Below are 15,804 nucleotides of genomic sequence, written 5' to 3'. Positions count from 1 at the left end.
TTCATTTTTGAAGTGTCCGAAGTAGCGGGTGCACCACACCACTCCCAGTTCAAGCGTGACATCACACCGAAAGCGCACATTTACGCGTCTATTTTGTATTAAAGGCAAAAAATAGGAGTGTGCAATTCTCTTTAATTTCAAAAAAGAATACTTCTCAAATAATATACAGAAAAAATATTTTTCATAAGACGAATGTTCAGATTATATTAATAAATCAAACACGCACACAAAGCACAAGAAATGCAACATATGAGAGAGAGAGAGAAGAGAGATAGACCGACCGCGAGAGAAAGAAGCTCTTTATTAGAAAACAGATTTTGACCGTGCGTATACAACCACTGACATGCTACTCGGTATAGGGCGGGGGAAGAGGATTAAAAGATTCTAGAGGGAGAGTGGAAAGAAAAAAGAAAGGGAATAAAGATAAATACGAAATGCGCGAGTGGACCTGAAAATGATATTTACATTAGAAATGGTGGGTGAGGTTAGGCTTTTCTATATAATATACTAGACCCATAAAGCTTTCCGAGAAGGCGAATTTCTGCTAGGTATTGGAATCATAAATTCAAGACACACAACTGCTTTGCAGGGCCGGTCATTGGACCTAAGATGGTAGGAAACATTAGCGGATCGTGAAAAACCATGTCCATTTGGCAATCAAAAGAATGGCTCTTATCACAGTACAAGGGGAATTTAGGTAATATGTGCATCACTGTCTCTAAGCTGCCACAGTTATCGTAGTAGGATGGATCGGTAGTACGCCCTATACGATACACATGATTACTCGTGAATGCTATGCTTTGTCGAAGCCAATGTTACAATGTCTCTAAGTCGTGAGGAAGTGGTCGTGTAATTCTTGATCTTACTACAGGGTCAATGGCTCGCAGAATGTTATCTTGGTGAAACGGCAGATTACAGAGGCGATATTTTTCTTCACGAGCATATTTTCTTGCCATGTTCGAAGCATCGGCTATCGTAAAAAAAGATTCCTTTATAATGTCGGTATTCCAGTCCATTTCTGGCATCTTCGTCTTCTTTCTCGTTTTCCGAAATACAGTACAGGTATGACCTGGTACTCACTGGAAGGGGATGCAATGCCCAGCAATGTTGGCTGTGTGGGGAAGATAGGCAATGTCACGGGCTGTATGTTGGTTGTTACTTTGCTATGCACCTATTCCACCTACTTTGTAGGGCTGCTTTCGAATGCATGAATATCACCCAGCTCCTTGGCAGATGCTGTCGAAGTACATGTGTAAGGGCACGCTTTAATGCCACATAGCTTAGCTGACGTAGAACATGTCGCTCGCTCAAGACGAAACGAGAAGCAATGTCCTCTAGAGGGCACAAAATGTCCGCCCGCCCTATGATGGATGAATGGAAACAACTTTATTGAAATCCGGTGAAGTTTAACGACCCGGGCTCAGGTCTCCCATGAGGGGACTTCGAGGCCTTGCCTCGTCGCCGCCTCCCGGGCCCGCTTGACTGCCCACTCTTGTGTCTTGAGTTGGAGCCTGCGCAGAGCGGCGGCCCACTTCGACGCAAGAGCCTCCGGAGCTACTGCCATTTTCGCTGCTATAACAGGACACTCCCACAACATGTGTGAGAGTGTCGCTCAAGTTGCCTGACATAACTTGCAAAGAGCACTCGGGTATTGCGTGGGGAAAGTGTGCTGCAATCGCACTGGACTGGGGAAGGTGTGTGTCTGCAGTTGTCGCCAGATGACTGCCTGGCAACGTTTCAGTGTGGGGTGAGGTGGGGGCAATATCATCCTGCCTAACTGGTAGTGCTTGGTGATATCATTATAGCTTACTAAGCGTTATCGCGTGTTTCGCACCAGGAAGTCCGAACTCGAAGAGGGTGTCTCAGACTCTGCGCGGCGGGTCAGTTCTCGCGCAGAGCGGTGTGCCGCCTCATTCAAGTCAGGGGGCCCTCGTCGGTGGGGATGGCGACGTGCGCTGGGAACCACATGATCGCGGTGCTATCGAAGTGCTGTCGACCAGCTTTCCTTAGGATCTGAAGAGCTTCGGAGGAAATGAGCCCCCGCCCGTAGTTACGAACTGTGGGTTGTGAGTCGCTAAGAACTACCTCGCAGAGGGGTTCGGTAAGCGCAAGCGCAATCGCAACCTCTTCCGCTGTATCTGGGTAAGCCGGGAGTTAACGTCTATGACTACCGCCCTATGAGCGACGTTAAATTGTAGAGTCATCCGTGACAGTATTTGTTGCCGGTTGCGCATTTGTGTATATATTCCTGAGTATTTTTGGGATGTCACTATTTGAGGCATTCTCTTTTTATTTTTTTTTGCACTGATTCCACGGATATATGGCAGGATTTACCGTGGTGACATTGTTAAGGGTGGTATGTTTCTTGGCGTAATCGGCGACACCGTAGCAGGAATCGAGATAGATATGCTTGCAACCACTTTCCAAAAGCTAGACATAGCACTGGTTCTAGAAATATTCTCGCAAAAATTATCTCCAGCAAGCTATACAAAACTCGAGGCAGCGCGAAATACCTGTCTTCGAGTATGTCTTGGCATTCCGAAGAGGTCGTACCACTTAGGAACCGTAGCCAAAGCGAGATACCTGCCCCAAAACGTTCTGTATTCGCAGGATACACTTCGGATTCATCTGTCACACAGAAACATTTAGCATGTACAACTTCTTATTTCTGGGGTTTTACGTGCCAAAACCAGTTCTGATTACAAGGCACGCCGTAGTGGAGGGCTCCGGAATAATTTTGACCACCTGGGGTTCTTTAACGTGCACTACAACGCAAGCACACGGGCATTTTTGCATTTCGCCTCCAGCATCTTCAAAGACTTGTAGCGACATGTGTATGCATGCGTACGCACAATGTATTCACAGTGCATTCAGAGCCAAGTGCGGAGCACATTGCATACGAAGCCACGTATAAGTGATAACTCGTGGGCTTGTGATGAAGGTGAAAAGCGATGGTCATATGCGCTATATGTTAGCGCCTCCTTTTGAAGAGATTCTAATTTGTTAGCGTACACAAGAAGAGTACGGAGACCATACAACGAGCGCATACGCCGAAATTGGCCTGATTAGTGTTTTGTACGCAGTTAGTTTACAACACAAATTCCCTTAACGATCGTTTTAAATGTGCTAGTTTGTGGACTCCCTTCTGTAGATGCGGTCTATGTGTTTCTGCCATTTCATGTTAATCTCAAGGGATATGCTTGAAACAGACACGAATGGCGGTTGAGGGCTTCCATTGCCGACCGCCATACTTTAAATGGCAGGACTAATCTACACTTAAACTAGACTGGAACGCGTAAGCGGGATCTGAACATGTGCGTCGATCATGTGTTTCAACGAACGCTGAAAACTAACGCGTTGCTGTGAGCCATCGTTTAGCACGTTCGTGCATCTTGGAGAAGGTGCTGATGCCGCATTGCTCAATTGGCCTAGTGATGCCTTTCAGTTCCCAGAAATTCCAGGCCTGTCTCCTTGACATTTACCGCTTTCTGTCAAATGTTATTTTGTATTCGATGATGCCATTGTCGCATCTTCCTTGTACGGTTCTTAGAATGGGGAGGTGCGTTAACACTAGCCTTATGGATAACAAAAGGACTGTATAGGATAATATTCACTTGCATAGCGAACAGCACTGCGCTGAGTGAGAATAAGGGAGGACCAAGGGGCTTGGTTTTTTGTTATGACAGACATAGCGCTATGTGGGGTGTTATGTCTTAGGGGTTTCCTGAATTTTCGGAGCGCCTTCCCAGTGACGGTAAACCCGAGTGACGATTAGAGGGGATAACAATTCCAGTAGCTGGTCGCATATGATGAGACACGGTTAGCATCACGTCAATGCTCGGCGCATGTCATGCGGAATCGGCAGAATCGTAGAAGGTGCGGCGGGTGCTCAGCGAAAGTTGTCCTTAATCTGGCAACAGGAGGGATAAAACATGTGTGAACGTGGTGCGTCCGGAATGCACTGGTGCCTGTGCACTCTGGAGCGACTGGTCAGGCATCGTAAAAATAAAGAAGGCTACTTTTCAATGAAACCACTCCTGTACGGCGGAGCTTAGAACAAAACAGTAAAAAAAAAAGAAAATGTACATGACGCGTAAGATTTCGCGCCGCATAACAGAAAGACACGTGCATCAGGGAATCATCAATCACGTCAAGTGAGTGCGAACTGAAGATTTCCGAGAAGCTGCGGCCAATGAATGGTGTTTTGTTAAGCTAAGATTCCTATTTCATGCCGTCTTTCTTATAAAGTGCAAATATTTGACTGGGAAATATGGCATATTCGTGGTATTGAGTAGTTTTTTTTTTGTTGGCTTTGTTTTGTTCAAGTGTGTCAGCACGCCCATTTGTTAAAGTATTATGTATCTCGCCTGTTCACACCTTTAGCACCCTTTGGAGCTTATCTTGCAATCGTCATCCATCTTGCGTGCATTTCATTTCTTTAACGATGTGCTCCCACTGTACTTTCAGATCACGAGTGGCTAGCACGTGTGAGCACAAGGCGTCCCTATAAGGAAATTAGCTAGTGCCGACTGGTAAAAAAAAAAGCACAGCATATCCACGGGGTGAATTATGATGAGTGGGCGAAGCTCCGGAGGGAATCATCGGATCTCCCGCTTAAGGGGACGCTAGCACAAACGCGTTAGAAACGTGCAATACTCTCTAGTAAGGTGGAGCGGCCACAGCGTCTTACGCAGCCAGTTACACATGCCGGAACGTGCATCGCGTTTGCCGACGCCATCACATGACTGCTGAGAGAGTATACCCCCCGTATTCATAAACGCTCCTCGACTTGAACTTGACTTGCCACCGCCCTGGGCAGCGCGTTCGAAACGCGTTGAAGGTAAGGCGGAGAGGCCACAGCGTCTTACACCAGCTTCTTACACGGGCCGTAACGCGCTAGCACAAACGCGTTAGAAACGCGCTAGAAACGCGGCCTTTCGTTAATGTTGGGTATTTATTGCCATCGTGGTGCGTGTGTCTATGTGCGCTTCGTGGCGTAGTGGTTAGCGCCGCGCGTTCGGAAGCGAGGGAGGGGTCCCTGGTTCGATTCCGCGCTACGGACACAACTTTCGGAATTTTTTTTTTTTCATAAAACGCCGGAAGCGTTCTCCGGAAGCCGGAAGCTGGCTTCCGGAACCGGAAGCGGGACCGGAAGTGGAATCGGAAGCGGAACTGGAAGTGGAACCGGAAGCGGAAGTCGGCTTCCGGTTATACTATACGTATACATATATATGTATATATGTGTATACATACATATACGGACACACAACGCCATCTATTGAGCAATTCATAAAACTAGACGTGGCGGTTACCTACGACGGGACGCTCGGGCCACGCCATAAGGAGCTTCGCCCCTAAAAGAACGGAACACACGTACGACAGATGACGATTATGGGGCTCCTGCTTTGCCCAGGGGGCACTGCGAAAACGATACGAAAATGGTGCTAAAGAGCGCTCTCTGTCCAGAACTGGGTAGTACCAATCTCGGTATTCTGCTTCGGAAATCACGTTTACATTATGGACCCGCCACTTTCGGTTGTGTCGTACCGCGGCCTGCAGCAAATATCGGACGCCGAAGATTTTTTTTCAGGGGTAGCACGCTGCGCAAAGGCAAGAAATTATGCAACGCCGAATACGTGTATGCCGTTCAAGAAATAAGCGGCGAAGTTTTAGGGCGGTCGCAAGTGAAGCGAGTCACGTACGAAGTTAAACTTTAGGTAAGGTTTGCACGCTGCTTGATTCAGGCGCACAAACGCGAGAAAATGCTTGCTGTAAATGAATTCACAGCAGCGATAAGCAGACATCATGTGTACGGAACTATTCGATCGCACGATGGTACGTGCCACGACGGCAGCGGTCTTTCAGCATGCCGCGAAACGGCGGGCCTCCTGCAATCTTTGTTGACTGCATGCCGCTGGACAAGTAGTTATGCCTGCGCTGTAGTAGCGGCCATCTGTCCCTTTAGCAACTGATAAATAACTGAAACAATGCATACGAACTCGCAGTAACGTACTACGTGCGAATTGTGCTGCAGCGCCACCTCGTGCGCTGCTCGCTTGATGTAGCTACCCAGATAACTTGAGTATTACCGCTTGAGTGCTACCCAGATAACTTTCCTCGCTACCACCAGGCGCCACTAGTATACCTAAAACTCCAGCGCAAGACGCCCATAGCTTGCGGACAAGTTCGAAAGCGTTAAAACTTTCTTCTTTGCAGTGCATACATAAATTACCAAAAACGACTTGCGTTCCCCATATCGCACAATATTTAAATGTCTCGACTTTATGCAGGGCAGAGCAAGAAGTCTCTGTAGTGAGTGTCTCATTCGCTATGACGACTTTCGGATGCTCGTTATTTTGAACTTTTCACGCCTCTAACTTATTCTGTGGAACCTTTCTTTCTTTTTTCACTATGCGACTTTAGTCTGGATGAAGTGGGGCTGCTGGACCTACCCGCCCTGGTGGACTACGTGCTGGCAAGCACGGGATGGCCGCAGCTCTTCTTGGTGGGATTCTCCCAGGGGAACACGGCCGCATGGGCGATGCTGGCTGACAAGCCGCAGTATAACGACAAAGTAAGCAAGTGAAAGCAGGGGAGTCGTTGACAGGTCAGCACAACGGCATAGCCTAAAACCCTCAGGCCTTAAAGCGTGCACTGACATATCATTATGGATGTATCTCCGTATCGAGTTGTTAGAACAAGGACACCCTTGTCGCAACTGGAACGCAAGACCCCATGACCGCTATAGCATGTGAACCCTCCCACCACTTTGCTCGGGCCTACAGCATATTGCGCCACTGGGTGCGATGGGATCTTATCCCACTTTGTACTTTACACGGAACATCACGGCGACGGCGGAAATTCGGCTGAGTGTCCCTATAATTGCTATCGTAATATAGCACGGGTTCTGAACGGGGTCTTGCATGGACGCTGAAATACAGTGGCGGGTTTATTAAAACCTTCGACACTGCGCGAAAATGTCGGAAAAAAATATGGTGATCAAATTTAAACGCCGAGGATTCCTCTGCGAATAGGTAACTCAGCAACGGCTCCAAAGTACACGTGTTTATATTTTGGTATTGCTATATGTATTGTATTGAATGGAGTCGTGAATTCATTTTCAGCCGTCGCATCGGCTGTTGAGGTCGGACGTAGCATTCAGCATTCAATTTTCGTTCTCTTCAGCCCTCGTTACTGACTCACCTGCTATAGCTTGCCGCAGTTATTACCGGAAGCAGGTATGCTGCATGTACGGGGCGAAAAACAACAATCGAACCAACGCAACCGTTAATTTATTAAGTCCCTGACTACGCTTTTTCTGTCATCGAGGATTTACGTTTCATTCAGCTTAAGGATGTAGTCTTTTCTAGGCCCGAGCAAAGGGGTGAAAAGGTCACTCGAGTAGAATTGGCGTCGTCTTCCCGCTCGCCCAGTGTTGTGCGCGAAAGGGGGGGAGGGAGGGTTGAGCGCGCGGTAAGGGGTACAAAGGAAGGCAGGTGCGTCAACGCCTCCTAGATAGCACTAGGGCGGTGCATATAAATCCGTGACGCTTTTCTACCTTGCCCAACTGTCATAGAACCTAATGGGGACATTACCTAGTACGCTGAGGTGATTCTGACGTCACCGCTTCGGTTACGCCAGGCTTGGCAATGGAAATTTCTGTCCAAGTAGCATGACATCATAAAGCAGAGTGCACGGTGGAGGGGGAGTTAGTCCACCTAGTGGACTGTTCATTTCGGCTGTCACCGATTGGCTCCAGCTGCATGAGCTAGAAGGAGCCAGCCAGTCTGCTTCGCGCTTATGCAGCTGCAGCGACAGCCGAAATGGACAGTCCACTAGGTGGATTCTTACAGAATACAGAAGACATAGTATGTTTCTCTTTGTCTTTTTCCTTAAAGTGACTATCTGTAAATTGTACGTGAAGTATCTGCGAATACTTGGCGAGTTTTCTACAGTCCATACGTAGATTTTGAGGAATAGGGTACTTATTCATTTAGCTATTTACATATTATTGCATTATATATTAGGAGTGAGGATCAACGGCGAATATCTCAGCAACCTTCGGTTTGCACATGACATTGTCCTATTCAGCAACGATGGGGACGAATTACAGTAAATGATTGAGGACCTTGACCTAGAAAGTGTGAGAGTAGGGTTGAAGATTAATATGCAGAAGACAAGCATAATGTACAAAAGCCTGGCAAGGGAACAAGAATTCAGGATCGCCAGTCAGCCCGTACGGTCTGTAAAAGAATTTGCTTATCTATAGGGTCAGTTACGCACAGGGGACCCTGTTCACTGAGAAAGAAATTTACAGAAGAATAAAATTGGGTTGGAGTGCATACGTCAGGCATTGCCAAATCCTGACTGGGAGCTTATCACTGTCGTTGGAAAGAAAAGTGTGCAATCATTGCATTCTACCGGTGCTAACATATGGGGCAGAAACTTGGAGGTTAACAAAGAAGCTCGAGAACAAGTTAAGGACCACACAACGAGCGATGGAACGACAAATGTTAGGCCTAACGTGAAGAGAGAGGAAGAGAGCGGTGCGGATGAGAGAACAAACAGGGATAGCCGATAGTTGACATTAAGCGGAAAAATGAGCTGGGCAGGCCATGTAATGTGTAGGATGGATAACCGGTGAACCATTAGAGTTAAAGAATGGATACCAAGAAAAGGGCAGCGCAGTCGAGGACGAAAGAAAACTAGGTGGGGTGCGAAATTAGGAAATTTGCAGGCGCAAGTTGGGGAATCAGCTAGCGCAAGACAAGGGTAACTGGGGATCACAGAGAGAGACCTTCGTCCTGCAGTGGACATAAATATAGGCTGATGATGATGATGATATTGTTTCTGATATTCCAAATGACTGCCCCGCGTTTGTCTGCGAACTGCTGCATAGCTGTAATGTTTCACTTTACCAATCATTACCCTTTATTCAATTAACAATTTATAGTAGTGGAAAACCCAGGGATATATTCTGATTGTGAATATTTATTGATTGAAAATTCCGAATATTCTGGTTGTGGCCAACATTCGCAATCCAAAATGAATTAACATATCTAGGAAAATGACATCGTTTATTATAGCTAAAAATTCTTTTCCGGATCGGGCCAATTCAATGAAACAGTTAGACACTTTACGATTTCTATTCCATGAACTCATAGTCTCAGCGCCGTGGCTTCAGAGCCAAGGGACCACCTGACGCCCTCATAGACTGAAACGCAGAATGTATGAATGATGAATAAAAACTTAGAGGACGCGTCAGCTTCACCTTTAAGAGTCGAACGCCATAGCGTTATCGGGCGCCGTTTACAGCGACACCGGATTTTCGGTGACACGAGGCCCGATGGAAAACAATGGTGGGCCGATCCCGGCGGCCGTGCAGGGCAGAACAATGGCTCGTACCCCGTGAGGCAGAGGCACCAAGCAGTGATTCATCAATGGTTCATAGCCCTGTAAGCAAGAAAAAAATTGATTTCTGTTTGAGTTTCCATGTGACAGAATTATGTTTTTTCGTATATTCAAATTATTTTCTCGTATATGTAAATTACAATCCTACGTGACCGGTCGGTAGGCTATGTGTAAATCGTACTTTACGAATTTTGTTACGCGTTTTACTTTGAGAATCTTCATTAATTCATTAACGCCTATGCGCCACGCCGAGGGCCTGCGTGGTTGTGGTCCAGGATGATTTTCCCTGACGGACAACGCTGCCGGCTGCGGACGCCGACACCAGATTTTCTGCGAGACGGGCCCTTAACGCTACCGCGTTAAAATTTCTTTTGAATGGCTCTTCATGTCGTCAAACCCCATAGTTGCTTAATGACTATGGGGCTGCTAAGCACGAGGTCGTGGGATCAAATCCCGGCCACGGCGGCCGCATTTCGATAGGGGCGAAATGCGAAAACACCCGTGTACTTAGATTTAGGTGCACGTTAAAGAACACCAAGTGGTTAAAATTTCCGGAGTCCGCTACTACGGTGTGCCTGATAATCAGATCGTGGTTTTGGCACGTAGAACCACATAATTTTTTTTCTCTCTTGTTTCAGATACTGTTGCTCGTCGCCCTTGCACCCGTTGCAAACATGACTTTCATCCGAAGCCCCGTGCGCTTTCTAGTCCCTATCTCCCCCATTCTCACGGTAAGAATGCTGCATCGATGAGCTTCTTTTTTTCCCTAGTTGGTATCGATGTAGAGGAATGGTGTTTAGCGCCACAAATGCAATAAAATTAGAGACGTGAGCACTTGATCTTCCGTCTCTTCTGTTCTTTTTCTTTCATTCGGGGGGGGGGGGGGGTTAAAAATCAAGAAAGCTGCGTTTTACAGAATTATATAATCTTATCTGGCCAGCTTTGGTTTACGCAGTTCTGTTGAAAAATAACGGCACCGTATTACCATGGATACTTCTTTTCTTTCTTTTATGTTGCCGATTGCTGTCCATTGCAAGCGGTGTTTAACTCTGAGACGTAATGAGGCAAACGTCCTACGAGTGAGTGTATTGTATACATACAGTCCCCAGCCATTCGAACGCGATACTCGGAGTACGTGGCTACCGGCGCTTTTCGCACCAACGGTGGGCGCTGGGGACACCGAGCTGGTGCATTCTGGTATAGAACGAAAGCGACAGTCTTTGTGACGCATTCTGTCGCCGTTTGATTCCCGAAGCCATCACCCAATGCACCCCGGTGGCGGAAAAAGTGCCGGTCGCCATGCGGTACCGATTATCGCGTTTCAATTGCTGACCAATGTACATGATTTTATCAGTCCAATTAGTCTTCAGGTAAAACTTGTCTATACCTGTGCGCAGTGACAGTATAACACCCGTAAGGTTCAGCTTTGGGCGGGTTGGTTCGGCATTATTACGACCAGCGCAAGACGGAATACTGAGAACACGCAAGGAGACAGCGCCCCTCCTCGTCTCCTTGGATGTTTTCGGGTGGCGTCGCACGCTGGTCGTAATATGTAAAACCCACTTGTCAATTACTGCTTCAGATGTGCTCTGACCACTCTAGTTTAGCTTTACGCTACCGTAGGATTACCCCAAAAGAGAATGATGACCCTCATCTTCTCTCGTATTTACTGTTGTTTAAGTAGCTTAAACGAGCCTACCGTAACTGGCAATTCAGTTTTCTTGAGCGACAACTGCATTTGCCATTATGTAAAACATAGACATTGGTGTCGATTGGTTTGAAAGAAAAACACCGAGCTATTTGCCAGCTGAACAGGCAGCTGCAGAAAATTTAGGTAGCTTTTAGACTCACCAAATGCAGGTTTTTCACACTAAGCTACGAACATTGCATCTTACTACTTGGAAACATTCCCTATTTCCCGTTGATTATTTCTTGCATGAAGCGAGACTCTAGTGACTTGCTGTTTTTCTTCCCGTGTAAGTGTGCTGCATTCTGATTTTGGTGATTTCATGTTATGTGTACTGGTGTTATTCCTATGCTTCTACTACAGCCCTAACTCGAGCTCAGAATAGCGCGCAAACAAACTAATATTTATACGCGTTGCTTTCATCAGGATGTGCGCACCGAGATTGCCTGTGCGTTGCTGAATTTTGTTGTCAGGTCATGCGGAACAATATTAGCCTCTTTCAGCGGGCGGTAGCCCTTAAGTACACGGGAGTTCACTATCCAGCGTCTACGCTCCATGAATTCTTACTTGAAATTTCATTTCATTTCATTTATTTATTTCCCATAACGCGGAGCAGGCGCCAGATGCTTTTTTACCATATAATGGAGGACGAAATTCCAATTTTAGCCCAGTTTGAAACGATGTCAAGAAGCATTAGTGTGTCATCTCTCAGTAGGCGCTTAATTGTTTAATTGTCTAATTGGTAATTGGTAATTGGTCTAATTGTCTAATTGGTATGACCGTCAGTGCCAATTGTAATACATCGGGCATAAAAGAAATACGCAGGCTTAACTCCAGCTGACATCTACCTAATGCGACACATTCGCGGTTTGATGGAGAATGGTTCTAATGAATCTTATGAATCACGTGACTGTTCTACAGCGAACGGTCACGTATTGTGGCTTGACGTGGAGTGCAGTGCCTGGTATTGTGCGTTGTTGTGAAGTTGGCGTCCAAGTAGTTCATTGAATTGCGGCACATGCCCAATGGAACAGACTTAAGTTTGCATAAAAAAGGTACATTGGAGAGCACCACATACGCAGTCGAAAATAACCAACGTGAGCGGCCCACATTTTTAGAGTGCACAATCTTTGGGATCGGCACACGAGAACGGCCTGATGCCGGCCAGATACCCGTTACACAAAACCGCGTTGAAGTCGTCAAGAATACTGCGCATTAAATACCTATGTATGGCTGCCCAATTCCCTGCCTTTCTCTAGGCCAGAGAGCCGTCCTGTGTAATAAAGCTTTACTGACTCTCATAGGATCACCAGCTTCTCCTTCGGACAGTCTTGGGGAAATTCTATGGCAGGCTTTTGCAGAAGAGAACGTCCTGATACCGTGGCTTCGTGTATCTGCAATGTGCAAATCCACAACAGTGCTGGTCCGCCAAGAAATACTGGACCAGCTTGTATGATAGCGAGAATCAACGCTGTGTTCCGTGTGTCCGCTTGTATAGTGTGAACTTCTTGCCTCATCTTTCAATTACCTTTCATATTTTCCCAGAGCAGGGTAACCAACCGAGATCGTCTTACTTAACATCCCTGCTTCTAAGGCAGTAATTCTGGATAATTGCTCTGTCATAACAGGATTATGTGTAGCGCTAAAGATATAAGGACAGACGTAAGAACGTGAACACACGGCGCTATTTTCCAACGTTATAATCCGAGAGACAAAACATTTTTATACACGCAATGAAGTCATTCCCTATGCCACTCCTCATACGGGGAATGACAGTAAAATGACCATTGCAGTTCAGTGTATGCGTTTAATGGCGTTAGCACGCGGGACCTGTAGTTTTTACGTGCACAAAAAATTAACAAGGTGCAAATTTAGTTAGCGTTACCGTAATGGCAGCCTGGCCAACACATATGGTATACGTTACAATCTTAGCTATAACGAACAAAAGGCCGGTGCATAGTAATTTGTTCATTCATGTTCATATTAGCGAGTGTTGTCACCGAAGCAGGACAAGGGTCGCTATAGTAGACTACGCTTCCTGTATTATAACAAATTGACTGTGCTGAATACTATAATTTATCGCATGGAGCTGCTGACTGGGAGTGGTAGACCTGTCAGTCGAAGTTGATGGCTTGTCTTCCCGCAGGCATCGGCCATCGTTGCCAACCAGGGTCGGCTGCTCGTGAGACCAGAGTGGCTCCGCCGTGCTGCTTACGCCCTGTGCGAGTCACCACTGCGCTACGCTTGTGCGCTGCCCATTTTCTTCCTCTTTGGCGTGAACCCCAACCAACTAAACCAGGTACGCACAGCAAGTGACACGAAAGAAGCTGTCTGCTGCTGCCCAGTAGTAACAAGCTTTGTGAAAATGAAAACGGCCGGGGATGTCGCGTGCAGTCTCCCGGAACACGCATAATACTCTGGTGCGCGGCTAACCGACTGTGCTAAATTGTAAGGCAAGTTGAAAATTTAGCGGGTGCACCCCCTGATCACGTTTGCACGTCGCCTGCGAAAGTGTATGCGGCCAGACCGTAATCGATGCGCAAGCGCATGACATAGCACGCTCCGTCATTTCCGAATTCCATGCGGTGGTGGCAGTAGCACACGACGCGTGAGCACTATATTAGCGTGTCCGCTAAACTTAATGGCTACGAGGGCGCATTTGATGATCTGCATGTACTGTGCGGCACGCGCTCCCGCGTTTACTGTGAAAAAGCTTGCGACTGTGCACTTTACATTTTGCTGAGTACAAACAGACACTTTGGCTGTTTACGCAAAGTTTATTACTTCATAAGACGATGAAAACCCGTAAAAGAGATCAATGCTTCCTATACTATGTACGCCGGTCGGAAGACGTCTGTCAGTACAAAGTACTGCCACAAAAATCACGTCAACACCATCCACAGGCTTCTTAGTACAGAATCACAAAGTCATTATTAGGGAGAAACGAAGTGTTCCTGATATGTGCAGACTTGTATAATGAATGTTAGACTTTGCGTTTTCTCTGCACGAATAGAGCGGGCAAGGAAGGCAATGCCAGGTCGCAGTAGTGCTGCAAAACAAAAGCCCACAGATCTTCAACACGTTCTATGTACAGATAATCATCATCATCACCATCAGCCTATATTTTTTTTGTCCACTGCAGGACGAAGGCCTCTCCCTGCGATCACCAATTACCCCTCTCGTGCGATAGCTGATTCCAACTTGCGCCGGCAATTTTCCTAACTTCATCACCCCACCTAGTTTTCTGTCGTCCTCGACTACACTTCTCTTCTCTTGGTAACACATGTTTACAAATCAGTTTCGCCTATATTAGAGAAAAAATAGAGTTACGTACGTATGTATGCTTGAGGCATGACAATTTGTTTATTTCTGGAGTTTTATTCTTCCACATACACGATATGATTGCGAGACACCGTATTGCAGTTCTCCCTCTTAATTTTGGCCACCTTCTTTACCGTGCGGCTAAATCCAAGTACAGGAGCGTGTTCGCATTTCGGCCACATCGGTGTGCGGTTGCCACGATCGGAAGTCAAAGCCGTGTCCTTATGCTTAGAAGCGCCACTTCATAGCCACTAATTCACAGCTGCGTGTTACACACATTCGTTTTATTTGAAGACGTATTAAGGCGCCTCGCATGTGGAACCAACACGCTCTATTTCAGGCAACAACAGTACTACCTTACAGACAACCGGAAGTTCCCTGAGGCCGAGGCTCACTGCTCCCACGACGTTCTCAAAAGCATATATGCACCGCAGTGACGGTCGCGTTTGTGCAATGCCAATGACGGCGGCATTGTTTTCAAAATTGTAGAAAAAGAAGTTGTAAGTTTTGTCGTTTTGGCCAAAAGTGCAAACAGTTGCAACGGTATCAAGTGCTGTAGTACAGCTGGCATGAATTTGCGCACGAGAGAGCAAGTCTGGAAAAAAGAACAAGGAAAGCTAAGAAATTATTTATTTGAATGAGGGGTTTAATGTCCCGAAACTAGGGGCTAAGAGGGAGGCCCGCTCCACCGGGACAAGGTAACGCAATGACAAAAAAAAAGGAACACAAAAAGCTGAACGCCAATGAGCGGGCTTGGGCAGAAATGTGGACAGGCAAATAATCACAGTAACAACAGTTTTAAAATATTTTGCTGGGCAGAATTTATTTACATACCGGTATTGTTCAGCGCTGGAGCTCTGACAACACAGAAACCCAGTGGCGGGTCTGATATCAACACGAAGCGAAGCTTCAACTTTTCTCTGGGAGACCACATTTTCTTGTACCATTACCTTGAAAACTTGGACTGGTCGACCGTAGGTGGGACAGCTAATGTTACAACTAATGTAATGAACAGGTTACTAAATTACGAAAATCATTGAAGACGGCTTGCGCATATTCCTACCTACAAAAACGCTCAAAAAGTCAAAAGTCCCTTGTTGGTTTTTCAAAGAAGTAAAAACAGCAATAACACTAAAAATTCGTGCTCACAGAAAGGCGGGGAAACAGGCGTAAATAAGCGGGAACTTGAATTTTGGCGTTGTAATTGCGTTTCCAAATTTTATTATAGCAATGATCACTAGAACCACATCGAATGTGTTGAAGGCAGCGTGGGAAGCAATTCTATATATTTCTGGAGCTACGTGGGCGCTCTTTTCTAAAAATAGTGGTGAAGTATTATGTCTTGTTGATGAAAATGGCAATGTTGCAGCAAACACTGCTGATGC

At 46.4% G+C, this 15,804-nt stretch overlaps 1 protein-coding gene across 1 annotated transcript in view; it reads left to right on the top strand.

The window, feature by feature from the left end:
* LOC119463517 (lipase 3) overlaps positions 1-15,804 on the top strand; it is a 28,384-nt gene that overhangs the window by 6,227 nt on the left and 6,353 nt on the right. The window contains exons 5-8 of the mRNA XM_049655255.1: positions 6,424-6,574; positions 10,050-10,142; positions 13,245-13,397; positions 14,909-14,919. Coding sequence (XP_049511212.1) covers positions 6,424-6,574; positions 10,050-10,142; positions 13,245-13,397; positions 14,909-14,919 — 408 coding nt within the window. The remainder of the gene's footprint in view (positions 1-6,423; positions 6,575-10,049; positions 10,143-13,244; positions 13,398-14,908; positions 14,920-15,804) is intronic.

This window comes from Dermacentor silvarum, chromosome 9 (genome assembly GCF_013339745.2).
Source record: "Dermacentor silvarum isolate Dsil-2018 chromosome 9, BIME_Dsil_1.4, whole genome shotgun sequence".
NCBI lineage: Eukaryota > Metazoa > Arthropoda > Arachnida > Ixodida > Ixodidae > Dermacentor > Dermacentor silvarum.
This window is presented reverse-complemented; position numbering and strand designations above follow the sequence as displayed.